Source organism: Poecilia reticulata, linkage group LG21, assembly GCF_000633615.1.
Source record: "Poecilia reticulata strain Guanapo linkage group LG21, Guppy_female_1.0+MT, whole genome shotgun sequence".
Lineage (NCBI taxonomy): Eukaryota > Metazoa > Chordata > Actinopteri > Cyprinodontiformes > Poeciliidae > Poecilia > Poecilia reticulata.
Genome location: NC_024351.1, coordinates 1,543,276 through 1,558,522, shown reverse-complemented (window position 1 = coordinate 1,558,522; position 15,247 = coordinate 1,543,276). Strand labels below are relative to the sequence as shown.

Here is a 15,247-nt window from a genome sequence, read left to right as displayed (position 1 = left end):
TTTAAAGTCTATTCTCTGAGCTACAGGGAGCCAGTGTAGGGACTTTAAAACTGGTGTTATGTGCTCTATCTTCCTGGTTTTAGTGAGAACCCGAGCAGCAGCATTCTGGATCAGCTGCAGCTGTTTGATTGATTTATTAGTCAGACCTGTGAAGACGCTGTTGCAGTAATCAATGCGGCTAAAGATAAAYSCATGGATGAGTTTCTCTAGATCGTGCTGAGACATAAGTCCTCTAATCCTAGAGATGTTCTTCAGGTCCTCAAAGTTTGGTTACGTATTCACACCCACGCAAAACAGCTTGGCTGCCTAGGATTCAAGTTCTAGGCAACTCTAGTTCTAGTCTAGATCTACAACTAGAGTTGCCTAGAACTTGAATTAGAACTTGATTAAAGCAGGCTAAACATATATAAACATAAAACACACCTGGAACACAATAAGACGAACGATAAAGATTTTAATGAGCGTCATAGACCAGAAGAGTCACACCTGACTTCAAATCTTTCTTCCCACAGGCGTTCAAATTAAAACAGTTTTGACATTTTATGGTAAAATTTTAATATTGTTGCATTTCTGCATTTCAAGTGCCCGTATAGACATGACTGGAGCATTTAACTTAATTTTAGTGAAACTATTTGGATGTTCTTTGTGTTGTCCTGGATACAAATTTGGTGACGATACCAAATCTAAATGTATTTTAAAGTTGCAGCGGATCATCACATGTTTCTGTAGTTTTCTGTTGAATGTGACTACAAATGATTTGCATATTTGCAGATTCCTTCAAAGAGAAAATGTAAAATATCCAAAAGAAAAATCTAATTGGGAAGCTGACTTGATATATGGTGCCTTTTATTTTCCTTGGTGCTGATTGGCTGTAAGAATGTTGATATTAACGTTAATGGCGTTGGTTTCCACAGTGAGTATTAAAGCATATTAAAGTGTATTTAGTGTCTGAACTACTAAGAAAAGCAGTTTTAAATGTTTTCAGAGGGAGTATCAAGTATTTGCAGATGTTTGTGATCCATAAACCCTGGAATACTGGATTCCAACATAGATAATTGGGAGTACAATTAGATTTAAATGCACCATGAAGTTGAAACAACCATAAAAATCTGTGTAGAAGTGCAGGCAGGGAGGAAATGCATCTTTACGGGACCCCGCGTTCAACACAAGCCGTGAAAATTGGTTCTGATTGGACCGAAGGCCAAAAAAGTCAAGATTCCTCAACCATGTGTTAAACTCGGAGGAATCACTCAAAATGTCAGCTATGTAGAGGTAATTAATAACAATAACTGATAAAACTTGCCACTGATCAGCAGCATTTATCCTTGTTTTGTGTTGATATTGCTTGTTAGTGTAACAACAACATCAGCAAAGAGTCACAGCTGCTTTTATTTAACACACCTGATGACCTCAGAGCTCAGAGTTGGAGAAAAACAGTCCTGAGGAGGCCGAGCAGCAGCAGCAGCAGCTATAAAACCTCCATCACAGCCCAACTGAAAATGACAGAGTTATACCTGACCAACACCACCGGCTTCACACCGGACCGTAACTCTCCGCTCTGATCCTGTCTGAGATGACCAAACAACCCATTTACAGGGGCTCCAGATGATTTCACGTTGATTTTCACAAACTCTCCTTGTCCAGTGAACCGTTTCACAGCTCAGAGTCTCTGCAGGAGGTGATTTACAGCAGTAGAGAAATATCAGAGGAGCAACATCAGAGGCTTAAAAAAGGGGACAGAATGCAGGCAGGGTGAAGCTGCAGTCATTTTGGGGATTTTCATCATCTATGTAAAGATAAAGTAACAGTATTTGTTTTGTCAATGTTCTAATTATTTTACTTTCTAAACGTTTTAACAGTAACAGCTGTCATCTGCTTTGGTTCAGGTCAGTTAGGATATGAACAAATATTCACATTCGTTAAATAACGTTAAAGTGCTGAACTCTTTTTAGAGGCTTTTCTTTCCTTTTTCATGGTCACATTATTCCATCTAGATCCTCAGTGTAGCTTGTTTTCTAAAACTAATAGTTCATTTTCTCATTTCACGCTTTGAACTTTGAAAACATTAAGCGCCTTTAGCTTCCCTCATTACTTTCTCTGCTTACAGGCTAAAGTGCTAATTCACCTGGTTGTTTTGTAAACTTTCAGCTGTGTTGAGGTTTTATCGACTGTTAAGGATTCTTCAAGAAGCTAGATGTTTATATCCATGCTTTTATTTTGAAGACAAAGCTCCATTTCCTCTCCTCGTGTCTTGAAGTGAAATTGTTCAGGTAGGTAAGTAATGACAAATTTGCAGCACTTATTGCATTATTGACATGGGTAAAGTTAGCACTTTTAGTGCTTTAGAATTAGCTTCTGCTAAATACCATGTTGGTTTAGGGGAACTAATGTTTATGGTTAGTGCTTTAGGGTTAGCAGTGCTAACATTTTTAGCACATTTTTGCATAAGATTCCTATAACTTTGTACCCATCTCCACGTTTTCAGCCCATGTTGGTGCAGGACGTGTTTCACTGTGAATTATGACTCTCCTACCACCTTTATTTACAAAAATAAATTAGTTTTACAAAATAAAAGTGTCATAAATTATAACAATTATGATATTAATAAGTAAAGGATTTTATATTATCAGTAAATCTTGAAATAAAGGAAGTTGAAAAAATAAGCTTCCCTTTATATCTATTTTGCTTTTATTTCATGTGGACATTTATTAAATATTCATCAACAATTTATTAAATTATTACTTTTTGAATTAAACGGCTTTCCATGCCAGTTACTCCAAGATTAATTAGGATTTCTGCTCCATATTTCAGTGGAGTTTTTCATCTGAATTGTGTCAAAGTCCAGGCGGTTCCAGTGAAACTCAGGATTTAAATGATTCACGTCAGTCGAACGTCGATGGAAAGAAAGCAGAGAGTTCTCACTGCTGATGTGAACTAAGCTGATTGTATCTTTGTAAAAAAAAATCAAACAGTGAACTAGTTGCTCCTTCTGTGGCTACCTCATAAATATCCAACGAGCTCAGCTCCACCTCCGCTCAGAGATGACCTTCAGATTTCCGTCAGATACGGAGATCAGGAACCGCCTCGGAGTGCCTGACAGCAGCGGAGCGGCTGACTGACAGCCTCCTGGTGCTGCCGTGACAACCGCAGGGGGGGATGTACCGAGGCTGTGCGTCAGCCTGACGATCTGACTGACACTGCAAACAGGGAGCTGCAGCAAACGCAGCCTGACAGGTGCTCGTCAAATCATCTGAAGCTGTTCAGAGGAGGCTTTTCTGCTCAGCCAGGCTTAAGAGGAGAGTCTGTATCAAAAGGGCAGGAAGTCCTCTGAAGACGCAGAGGACACTGACTGACTGTCCACAGCCCGAGTAAACGGAAAAATCTGTTTTAAGATGAGGATCTGTCCAAAGCAACCTGGTCCAAAGTGACACGTTAAATCATGAATTATTAAACATATTTGTCAGAAAAGCTAGTCAGGGTTTCATCAACTCAAGTTTAAGACTTTTTAAGTCCATCATGAGTAAAGACCAGAAACGAAGAGCAGAATGTTTTACATTTTTTCAGGGGAATAAAACTGTCTGTGTTTCTGAGGAAGCAGCTTTGTGTTTCTCTACATTATCCATCTCTACGCTGCAAAAACACAACATCTGACCTTAACTACTCAGCAAAATATTGGATTTTGTTTTAAGCAAATAATTCCTTAATATTGATTTTTTAAAAAGTAAGAATTTTACTGGAAGTTTATTTCACTAATAAAACATTTAAACATTTTCTCCATGTCTTTTTTTATTATTATTTTACGAAGGTGGTAAATTCAGTCGCTGTACCTTTAATACAGAGAGACATGCAGACTCTCCAAAGCAACGGACCAGGGACTGAATAGTAACACATGCCACACTTTTCAGATTTGAAACAATATGTGAAAAACATTTCATTTTATTTATCACTCCACCTTCCCGTTATGTAGCAACTTGTGAAGATCTATTAAATTAAAACTCAGTACATAATGGCAGAACATCTTTGTCCGTTTGTTTGCCTCTCAGTGATCCGGACCCGGCTTCATGGTTCATGTGGTTCTGGAACTGCTCTCAGTTGGACCTGGATGTGTTAAAATTAAACTATTTTCCTGCATCTTAACGCCGTTTCCCCCCAGCAGCTCAAAGAAGAGTTTTATTAATTTCTCCCACAGCTAAAAGCAAAAGGTTTAATGTCAGCACATGATGTTAGTGAATGAGTTTTGTGCTATTGCTGGTAACAAACATTTTCAGACTGACATTTATTTACAGGACTAAAATCACTGGTTCCTCCATTCTTCTCCATGCATTAAAGCTCTGTTAGCACAAGCTATGCATATTAGAAGCGTGTTAGCAGAACTCACCACTAGTGGGCGCAGCAGCAGTTAAATGAATGCAATGAGGGTAGCAGACTGTGAAAAGAAGAAAAGGTTAGTGGGCATCAGGTAAAACAATCAACATCATAATACAGTTAATAATAAACCTCATTTAAAGAGTATAAATATTTTCATTCTAAAACCAAAGCAGAACTTCATGGAATATATATTTTATTTCTTTTTCTAGAAATTTACAGCATTTATTTTTTACAGTAATCAAGTTTTTTTATGGGTAAAAGGGTTTTAATTTTCCCATATTTTTTTTTATAATTTCTCAACATTATGTATGCAAATATGACAAATTATGTTTTGGAAATGTAAAGATGCTAAGGTGCAGGCTCCCAGTTGCAACATTTTTTTAAAAATTACATTTTTAATCGACCTGACCTAGAATGTTGTCATCACCATATGACAAAAATAAATATAAAATAATTTTTAATGACAAAAGCTTCTCAAGAAACAAAATAAATATTATTTAAAACAAAAAAAACAACAAAAAGTCCATCTGACGGAGTTGACACAGAACTGAAGGTGGTGACAAACTAGTGAGTAAAATGAAAAACTTGGTACATGTGAAGTAATGCAATTTATGTAAAATAAATTAAAATGAATTAATTGCACATTTAAGTGAGATTTGACAACAATTTCACTGAAAGAGTCACAAAAACTGATGGAGTTGACGAAATGCCAAAACTACCTCAATTTATATGATCTTATTCTGAAGGAGGCCATATTGTAGCTCATCAGGTCCATGAAATTTTTACATTTTACCAAAATTGAGCTTTTATTTCACAAAATTTCATCAAAGTTTTGTAAATTGTCAGTTATGGTGTTGACACATCATGGTTGGGATGAGCAACTTAGGAATAAAAAGAAAAAACTAAAGAATAACTTAAGCTAACCAGAGCTAACCGGAGCTAACTAGCCCTCTTAGCAAAGGAAGAGAGAGGAAGCGGTCATGGGGTCCTCAGAAGTTCTGGTGCCCCCAATAATGCCTGATTTTTTTTAGATTCTTTTCATGTCTGACAGTGTTGACAAAAATTAGGGACAAATTTCAATGGAGTTGGAAAATATATAAAAATTATTTTTAATTGAGTTTATTGATACCTTTATAATTATTTATATGACTACTTGTACTTAATTGTCATAATATATAATTTTAGTATTTCTTTAATTGTTTTAAACTATTATAATGTATTGAGTTCTGCTCCWGGACAAGGGATTTTACAGGCATCATCCACCGACTACAATGTTTAAAATAAAACAATATTCAGCAAATACCTGGAAAATATACATTGTTGTGCTCACATGACCCAGGTTAGTTTAGTCAGATATTTGAAAAAATATTTATTTAGTGTATATTTTATTCAAATTTTGTGCTTTATCCATAGGACCCGTTTTGTCCCTATTCTCCAGAATCACTGATTTATATATCTATGCTGGAAATAGCAGAAAACCCACCAGAACTGTCATATAAACAAGACAACTGGGATCAAATTATCGTTCATTTCACCAGTTAGTTGATGGTGTAAAACCACAGAGTTCGATGTGTTGGTGGTGTCATCAGTTCATCCTGCATCCAAAGCCTCATTAAGTCCTTAATAACAAAGATCGCTGCACATTTCAACCTCAAGGACCAAAACTTTGCTTATGCAGCAGAACTGAAGGACCCGGTTCTGCTGCAGCCGTTTTAGGGACAAACCATGAAAAACATTTGCTGTAATTTATTTCTATAAGAAGCAAATACTTTTACTTTGTTTTCATTTTATTTTACAAATGTACAGACCCAAAAGCAGAAAACGACAGTTTTCTGCTTTTGAAAACAGAAAACTGAGTTTTCTGATTTTCCATATCAGAAAACTCAGTTTTCTGATATGGAATTAAAGAAAATGATGAAGAAATAAGAAATAAAAAATGGGAATATATAGGGTAAACAAAGACAAAAGGTAAAAAAAAAAAAAAAAGACAATTACCTCGATAGGCAATGAGGCAAGAAAAAAATGTACAGAAGAAAGTTAGAAATGAGCAAAGTAGGGGAGAAAGGAAGGAAGAAAGGAAACTAGCAAGAAAGGAGAGAAGCAAACAGGGAAGGAGGGAGGGAAGGAAAGAAGGAAACAATCAATCAGAACAACTGATTATGGCAAATTTTAACCCTGATGTGACGCCTAGAGTCAAGATCAGAGGCGTGTCCTCCAGTAAAAAACATAAAAACTTGCCTGGACAACAACCTGGGCTCCCCATTACTTAACACCATGGACAGGTCAAACATGAAGAGCTAAATCAGATGCTAGCAGAGCTTTAACAGCTCAAACAAGCTAGCTGGGTGGAGGGCACGAGGAAAACCAAAACAAGCAGAGGGCGATTTGGGAACCCCAGGAATGAAGCTCTGTCAGCACCTTGTGAAATTACAAACATGTGGAAGTTAGGAGAAAATTACCTTCAAGTTTGCTTGTATATCCTGGTGTTTTCCTGTATTTAAATGAAAGTTAAAGTGTGTGCAGGACAATGTAGAGTCTCACGATGGAGACGTCCAGAACTGCTCCATAAACACGGAGCGCCATTCTTTCCTGCATACACAGCTGGCTGGAGAAAAAGCCCACTGAGGCTCCACACTCACTCACAGCTCTCTATAAACCCACACCTTGGCTTGTACAAGGTCTGTGTGCATAATGCATTTTACTGCTACTGTGGGTACAGAATACAGTGAAAGAGTGAATAAATCGGCACACCGTGTCCCTCTTGAACCGCTCCATAGCTCATGCTGGGAACTGTGGGAGAACTTCTCCAACTGAGCCAAACAAACCCAGACTCAAAGTGAAGTCTGGTCCTCAGCCAGCCGGCTTACTGGAAACCATTAACTCACCTTCTGAAGGCAGAACGTAGCAGGATTTGGCAGAAATATCCAACAGCCTGAATAGTTTAACACTTTGAGTTCCTGTTTGAAACAAGCCAATGTTCTGCATTTGGACCTGGTGATTGATCTGATTCCACATCGCTTTGGATCCTGCCTCAAGGTTGAACCATTACTTCCATGTTGTCTCCTGTTTGGCTAATTTGATGTGAGATTTGATGTGAGATGTTTGAGGGCTGCACAGTGGCGCAGTTGGTAGAGCTGTTGCCTTGCAGCAAGAAGGTTCTGGGTTCGATTTCCGGCCTGGGGTCTTTCTGTATGGAGTTTGCATGTTCTCCCTGTGCATGGTGGGTTTTCTCCGGGTACTCCGGTTTCCTCCCACAGTCCAAAAACATGACTGTCAGGTTAATTGGTCTGTCTAAATTGCCCCTAGGTGTGAGTGTGTGTGTGCATGGTTGTGTGTCTCTGTGTTGCCCTGCGACAGACTGGCGACCTGTCCAGGTGACCCCGCCTCTCACCTGGAACGTTAGCTGGAGAGGCACCAGCAACCCTCCTGACCCCACTGAGGGACAAGGGTGAAAGAAAATGGATGGATATATGATTTTGTTTACAAAGCCTGAAAAAGAATTTGTGCAGCTCCATGGCTCTGAGAAAGTTGGACTTTTCCTGAAGGAATTGGCATTTGAAGCCTTCAGCAGTTTATTTTTGGTCAAGGAATCCAGAAATAGTGCATTAGAAGCTCTGGAGGACCAAACTTGGGCATCTATGTTCTACATAAAAAAAACAACAGATGCACAAAAACATGAGGCCATTAGAAGGTTCTGCCATTGTTTTCAATACAACATAGTTTTTACAGAGCAGCTCCCGTGGAAAAGGGGAGAATCACCAGAGATGTTTGCAAGTAATTTCTCCAAAGTACAAGTCAACACGCAATTCTTTTAGGTCCCAGTTCAGATCAAGTTCAGTTCAGGTATTTCATTGCACAAATCCACTTTAACAGTTTAGTTGTAGTTATACTGAGCAATCCCTACCAGCTATTGTTGATATTTATATTTGAAAAAGAATGAGATTTACTTCAAACCTAACACGCAGCTCATCTTTAGCTACTTGGACCCCACGTTTCAGCGTCCTCATGCCCACCATCCAAACCAGATTCAGGTTTTAAAGTTTACTCACTGCAGCTGAGTGTGTTGTCAGTCTGAGAAAGAGAGGACGAGATGGTCCACTGGCTGTTGTCCCAGTCGATGACGTTCCCCACCATGTCGCAGGTCAAGCTGCTCAGCTCCTGCACCGTCATGGCACGGTTCCACATGCGCAGGTTGTACATGTTCCCTCTGAAGCTCTGCACCCCTAAGCCTGAACATGAATGCACACAGCTCAAAGTGAACATCGTGTTTGCTTTACAACTTTCTGGATGGACTTTACACCAAGAACCGTCATGATACTTCAGAAAGACTACGAAATGAGGAGAACACGGACCAGGTACAGTATGTGTTCACACCCTCATATTTAACAAAACAGCATGCTAACTGCTTGTTTAAGAGCTGTGGCAGGAAAGCTTTGTCTGCCCTACCATCACAAACATGGACATCGGGTTTCCATAAGTTTTATATTAGAAACTATATTAGAAATATTAAGCTTTTCCTTAGCAACATTCAAGTAGTGAACCAGAGGATGAATAGACCTTAAAGCACCTCATGCTTAATTACAGAGGAGAATCTGTCATGTGGCTGGTTTCTCTTCCTAAGGATCTAGTGACATCATTAACAGGACGTAGCTGAAAATGGGCCATTTTTGGATCTTAGCAAGAAAATGAGCCAACAAATTACCACAAAAATGGTTCATTGACACAAGGTTTGTGTGTAATTACCTAGCATATTTTCGAGTGGGGAATTCATGGAGCCAGTTTATCAGTCTTTTCTAATTGAATCATCTGGATTCTTTTACAAAGATTTCGATTTTATTTCATCAGATTTATCAAGTCATTTTGACCAAGAAGTCCACCATGGTAGTTACCACATAGAGACTGTTAGATTAACAAGTAGAGGCCTCTTACCTCCTAATTTGAAGACTCCTCCAGCTGGCACAGAGCGGCCACTAGATGGCGAGCAGGTCTTCCCATAGTAGCGCCTATCGAAGTAAACGGCCACACGACCGTTGGAGGACATCCAGAGGACACAGAAGAACTTCATGGAAGAGTTGAACTCAGTCACGGAGATGATCGACTCTACTGGGCAGACCACTCCGTCAATAACCATTTCCATGCCCGTCTGATTGTAGCCAAAGCTTAACGCCACGTTGTTGTTGATGTCGTAGTAGGTGAAGAGCCATTCTTTCTGTTCAGGAACCAGAAGAACTGGGAGTAAGTTGAAAGCAACACAGGAATAAGACAGTTTAAAAGCACAACTTGACAAAGGTCCCCTTTCCTGATGTCTTGCTCATTTAATCAGCTGTTGATGAATAATGGTTCCCAAGAAAGAACCATCTCAGCCTTGGTTGTTTTCATAAAAACAGCAAGTGGGAATTTTGAATAGACAAACCACTGGATACAAGATGTACCTCGTGTCTCCTGAGCCAAATCTGTGCCCTAAATGTCACTGACTTCATCTAAGGCAGGAAATGATTGAGTAAAGGCTCTGCCGTACTTCATCTGAAGTGTCTTTCACTGATGTAGACACAACAAAAATTTGTTCCATCTTGGTAAAAGAGGAATTATATACATTTGTGAAATTCTTGTTAAATTGCCTGTATGGAAATCAGAGAGCAGGAGCCTGTCTGCAGAGAGACGCGGTGCTCTCTTCATGACATCTGGTTGCAGCAGAGCAGGAGACACAGGGATGGAGGTTTGATGTTGATGCATCCCCACACACTTAAAACATGAAAATGGTGAAAATGCAGGAAAAAACTTTTAAACCAGCACCTGACTGGAGCCTGTTTTTTCCACCTCAAAGCATATGGTCAATTCATCGAGCGCCGGTATGGAAACGGAGTTGAGGACCTCTGCGATTTGTCCGTTACTGTTTGGGATTTTCACCTTTTGGTTCCTCAAAGCCACGGCGACTGGAGGGAGAGATGGAAGAAGCAGAGAAAGAAAGCAAAGACAGTAAAATGCTGATTGTTTTTACATTTATCCAAATCTGCATAAAAATGGGATCAATAAACAACAAAACAAGATTTTTTTTAGACTTTAAACATCAACCTCAAGAAAGTACATCATAATCTGGCCATATCAGTTGATGAACATTTTTATGTGATAGCTGCAAGTCAACTCTTATGATAGTGGCTGAAAACAAACCTCCAATGAGGCATCTTAGAGAAATCAACATTTCAACCAATCCTACAGCTCCTGTCTGATGCATCTGGGGCTTTTCCACCTGGATTAGTTTGCAAGTCGTAGCTAGAACCTACCGTGTTGGAAGCTAACCGTGAAGCCCTTCTTCTGTATGCTGAAGTCAGAGATGAAGGAAACCTCCATCACGTTCCTTGTTGAGTTTAGTGTCAAACCACGGGCCGTCAGACCACAAAACTTTGATTCAGTGCTACCGGTGTTCACCACGACCCGGTCATACATGCAGTCCTCCGCCTCTTCCAATTCAAAGTCCAAGAAGGAGAGTTGGATGATGAAGCCGGTCGGCGCTCGCACGGTCCACTTACAGGTCTGAGAGTTGGGGTATTTCTGGGGGTAGCAGGGTGACGTGAACTCGCCCTGGGCCTCAGTCAGCACCACGTGACAGTTTATGGAGCCGCAGCCCAGAACTGGAGCAGATGGTGGGATAAAGCCAGTGAGTCAAACCTCCAGTTACATGACTGATAACAACAGGACAGGACAAAGGAAGACGGGACGGAGACCAGAACAACAACGAGAGACGAGGCAAACGCCGACTTCAGTTAGGTAAAGTTATCAGGCTGGATCAGCAGCAAAGGGAGTGAATGAAGAAAAGTTTCCAAGAAGGACTTCATAGATCCATGCAACAAACGAAGGATTCTCTCAAGAGTTGAGCAAGAAACTCAAGAAAGATTGTTTAGAGGTTTTTTCCTAAAATCAGGAGAAAACGCGCCCACACTGGGAGATGTTCTGTTACAGAAAAGTTCAGCAGCCAAAGAGAAGTTATATAATCAATCAATAGAAGATTGATTACACAGATCAACAGCCAAAAAATGTCTGGGGTTTTCAACTGTTTTAGGGTAATTTTGATGAGCTGAATCCAAAAATCACATTGGTTTTCCTCCATCGGGTCAACTTTCTGAACTATGGAGCAGCATTAGTATCAAAATGCAGGACTTGTTCTCACGTTGGATCAGTTTCCTCATTGATCAGATCACTCAATCTGATCAATGAGAGACGAGCAGGCGGAGAAACTCCATCAGGACAGAAAAGAGACGGAGGATTTTTCACAATGAAGTCGTAATGTTCAGTTCACATTTACCAGAATCAGTGTTTATTATTCAACTTACAGAAATAACATTTAATTAATACAGTTTGTTAGAAAACATCTTTTTTCTCCTTAAAACCTTTTTGGATTAGAAATATTAACGAAAATGAACTGATTATGTTACAAAAATGTAATAAATTTACTCAGAAGATCAGATTTCTCCAAATCAAATTGGAATAAAAACCTGACCTGACTGAGAAAAATGGATGTCATGTTTGGATTCAGTGGTGCAAAATAGTCTTAATACTACAGACAACTTCCAAAAATATTTTTTGTTCCCCAGTTATAATCTCTGAACGGAGAAGAGCAACAAGAATAATCCAGTGGGATTTGGATTTGGGATATTTCCATTTGCCATGACGACACATATTTAATGCAGTTAATAGACATGCAGACGTTTCTCAACAGTATGAAGGCAAACTTAGAGTCTGAAATATTAATAAGAGCCGTTATATTTTACTACTGCCATCTATTTAGCTGCAAAACTAACTATTTCACAGCAGCTGCACTTTATATGAAGCTCACAGGTACATCTGGTAACTTGGATTATGTCAAAGCAACAGCCAACCATTTTAAGACTTTTTCATTCGCAAATGTCTGCAGTCTGTATTAATCAACAAACCCTGATCAACTACATGTTCAATGTAAATAAAATGATGTTTATTCTAACCATCCGTCCGTTGGCTACACCCACCGATCCGTCATTAATTAAAGAAAATTAATCCGGTTAGTTTAGTTTTATAGTGTCCAATGTTAATTTATTGAAGCGAACCAAACCCTGCTTTTTATGTTAGGTTACACCCCTATAATTAACAATAATGTAGCAACAGCTTTAGTCATTAATCAAAAATAACAGTAATGTTTAGTGGAGTTTTACTCCCAGTGAAACCAACACCAACCCACCAATGGCTGGTTTCTCAACAACACTAATGAAAAACATGTTGGCCTTTATGGTTTTCTCAAACTGCTGGAAAAAAAGGGGAGAGCTCCCCAACATGAAACAAAAAAATAGAGACACAAGAGCTGAAATGGAAAGTGGAAAGAATGGTTTGCCTTTCTCATGGGGAGCAACAATGGAGTCTGTTCATCGGAGGCCCGACCCTGGATGCAGCCAAACCACAGCCAACGCACTGAAAACGTCAGAAACGGCACGGAGTGTGTGTCATTTCTCTCTCTGCACGTCTGAACCCACAACCAACTTTGTACAAGACAATCCGTCTGGGGCCACATTTTCAGAAACGTTCACGCTGTGCAGCTTCACTTCAGGAAACTGTGTTCAAATCCTGCTTCACATCTTCACAGCTGCTGTTCCTCACGGTCAGGCATGTTGGGGTCATCTGGGGTCAATTATTAGCTTTTAGCATCACGGCCTGTTAGGCTGAATGTCCAGCTAAAGGTGCAGCGAACTGGAACAAGCATTGCATCAACTAACTTTTGGCCAAGACATAAAAAATGCATCACAATAAATGAACTTTCCCCCCAAAAAAAAAAAAAAAGTTTCCAAATCAAAACAGTCCTGAACACTGAAAACAAACTCTGCCTTTTAACGGGAAAATGTTATGTCACAAGGATCACTGGTGACTTTTCCGTTCTCTACCACACAGCCACTGACACCTGCAGTCACAGCAGGTTACAGCTGCAGAAGCTGCGTCTACGTCTAACAACAGAAAGTTGAGTGGAAGGAAAAGCACTGAAGAAAGGGAGAGATTTACAAGGTGCGGCCTGCAGGTTGGGTTGGTGCTGTAGGCTCCATCAGAACATGATGCATGATGCCACCACCACTGTGTTCATGTGTGAGGAGTTCATGGTAATTTGTGTGGCATTTTTATCGCTTTAACTATGCGGTTTCTGTGGAAACGAAATGTTCCCGTGGGGGGTTTGGCTTAATAGCTGGTTTTATGTTTTGCTTAAAGAATATAATGGAGGAATTTCTTCCAAACCAACGGTGTAAATAGTTGGGGGGGCAAAAGCATCCATCCATCCATCCATTTTCTTGCACCCTTTTTCCCTCAGTGGGGTCGGGAGGGGTGCTGGTGCCTCTCCAGCTAACGTTTCGGGCGAGAGGCGGGGTCACCTGGACAGGTCGCCAGTCTGTCGCAGGGCAACACAGAGACACACAGGACACACAACCATGCACACTCACACCTAGGGACAATTTGGAGAGGCCAATTAACCTGACAGTCATGTTTTTGGACTGTGGGAGGAAACCGGAGTACCTGGAGAAAACCCACCATGTACAGGGAGAACATGGAGACTGCATGCAGAAAGACCCCAGGCTGGGAATCGAACCCAGAACCTTCTTGCTGCAAGGCAACAGCTCTACCAACTGCGCCACTGTGCAGCCCGGGGGCAAAAGCAGATGCTCCCAATTTAACAACACATCCAGAGGAGAAGCGTCTGAATCGCTAAAACGTAGCACTAGGTGGCGCTATGAGCTCTAACATTAGACATCTGACTCGCTAATGTTTGAGCAACAGAAACCTGAAACTGATTCACTCTTTTCTTACAGTAAGAATCTCAGAGGAGCAACAAGATTCACATTCCTGTTTCCCCTCCGCTCCCAGTCCAGCCTCTCAGTGGGGGGTGAGGTTTGTTCAGAAGCAACACGATTCACCCAGACTGGACTCTAAAAGCTGCTTCTCTTGTTTCCTCCTGGACAAATCCGACTGCCAGACAAGGAGAGCTGCTTTCATTCCCACAACAACGTGATACAGAAATGCACTCCGATGATTCCCCTCTTAATTACAGGCCCAGTGCAGAGAAAGTTCAACGATGATGCGATCTCTGAATCAGACCCAGATCTGTAAATCTGACCTGCTCTCCGTTTCCGCTCCGTTCTTCTGACAGCGATGACATTTTTCTCTCCACAGCTGATAAAAGCTGACAGACAAACCTGACCCACCGCACAGGTGCGGGCCTGTCGACCAATCAGGGAGCAGTACCTGCACAGAGGAAGTCCATCCATGCAAACATGGCGACTGATAAGCAAAAGCTGGAGAGAAGTGGGTCTCAATGAAGGATTACTCAGACGTAACGAAGCGAGGAGGTTTCCTCACAGTTGGAACAGACTAAACGCTGCAGCATCACGGTTCTGCGCTCAGGTTTACTGAAACAAACAGTTCAGTGTCTTAAACAAAGTGTTTTTGTGGCTGATGCTCCTTGTGGAGGATAATAAAGAAGATTCTTTAAATCAACACGACCAGAACAACTGAAGTCTGTGTCCAGACTGGATGCTTCTAACGTCTCTGATTCAGGAATGACTAGAAACACAAAGGATTGGACTTTTTTCTTCCACTTCACTTTCCTTTAATACGTTCTGGTTTTTTCATTGGTTTGATGTGTTATCGTAAAAAATAAACAGGGATAAATGCGTTAAATAGCTCCCTTTTGTCATAATGGGTGTTGGTTGAGGTGAGGAGAAACGCTGAGACCCAGGTAAGATGATGAAGTGAAATATCTCCAGGATTAGAGGACTTATGTCTCAGCGCGATCTAGAGAAACTCATCCATGCGTTTATCTTTAGCCGCATTGATTACTGCAACAGCGTCTTCACAGGTCTGACTAATAAATCAA

At 40.5% G+C, this 15,247-nt stretch overlaps 1 protein-coding gene across 1 annotated transcript in view; it reads right to left on the bottom strand.

Annotated features, from left to right (window-relative positions):
- The window catches only part of adgrg6 (adhesion G protein-coupled receptor G6), a 75,226-nt gene that overhangs the window by 39,393 nt on the left and 20,586 nt on the right, over positions 1 to 15,247 (bottom strand). Inside the window, exons 3-7 of the mRNA XM_008397151.1 lie at positions 10,650 to 10,997; positions 10,162 to 10,301; positions 9,298 to 9,577; positions 8,418 to 8,597; positions 4,379 to 4,426 (exon numbers count right to left, since the gene is read on the bottom strand). Of these exons, the coding sequence (XP_008395373.1) occupies positions 4,379 to 4,426; positions 8,418 to 8,597; positions 9,298 to 9,577; positions 10,162 to 10,301; positions 10,650 to 10,997 (996 nt within the window). The remainder of the gene's footprint in view (positions 1 to 4,378; positions 4,427 to 8,417; positions 8,598 to 9,297; positions 9,578 to 10,161; positions 10,302 to 10,649; positions 10,998 to 15,247) is intronic.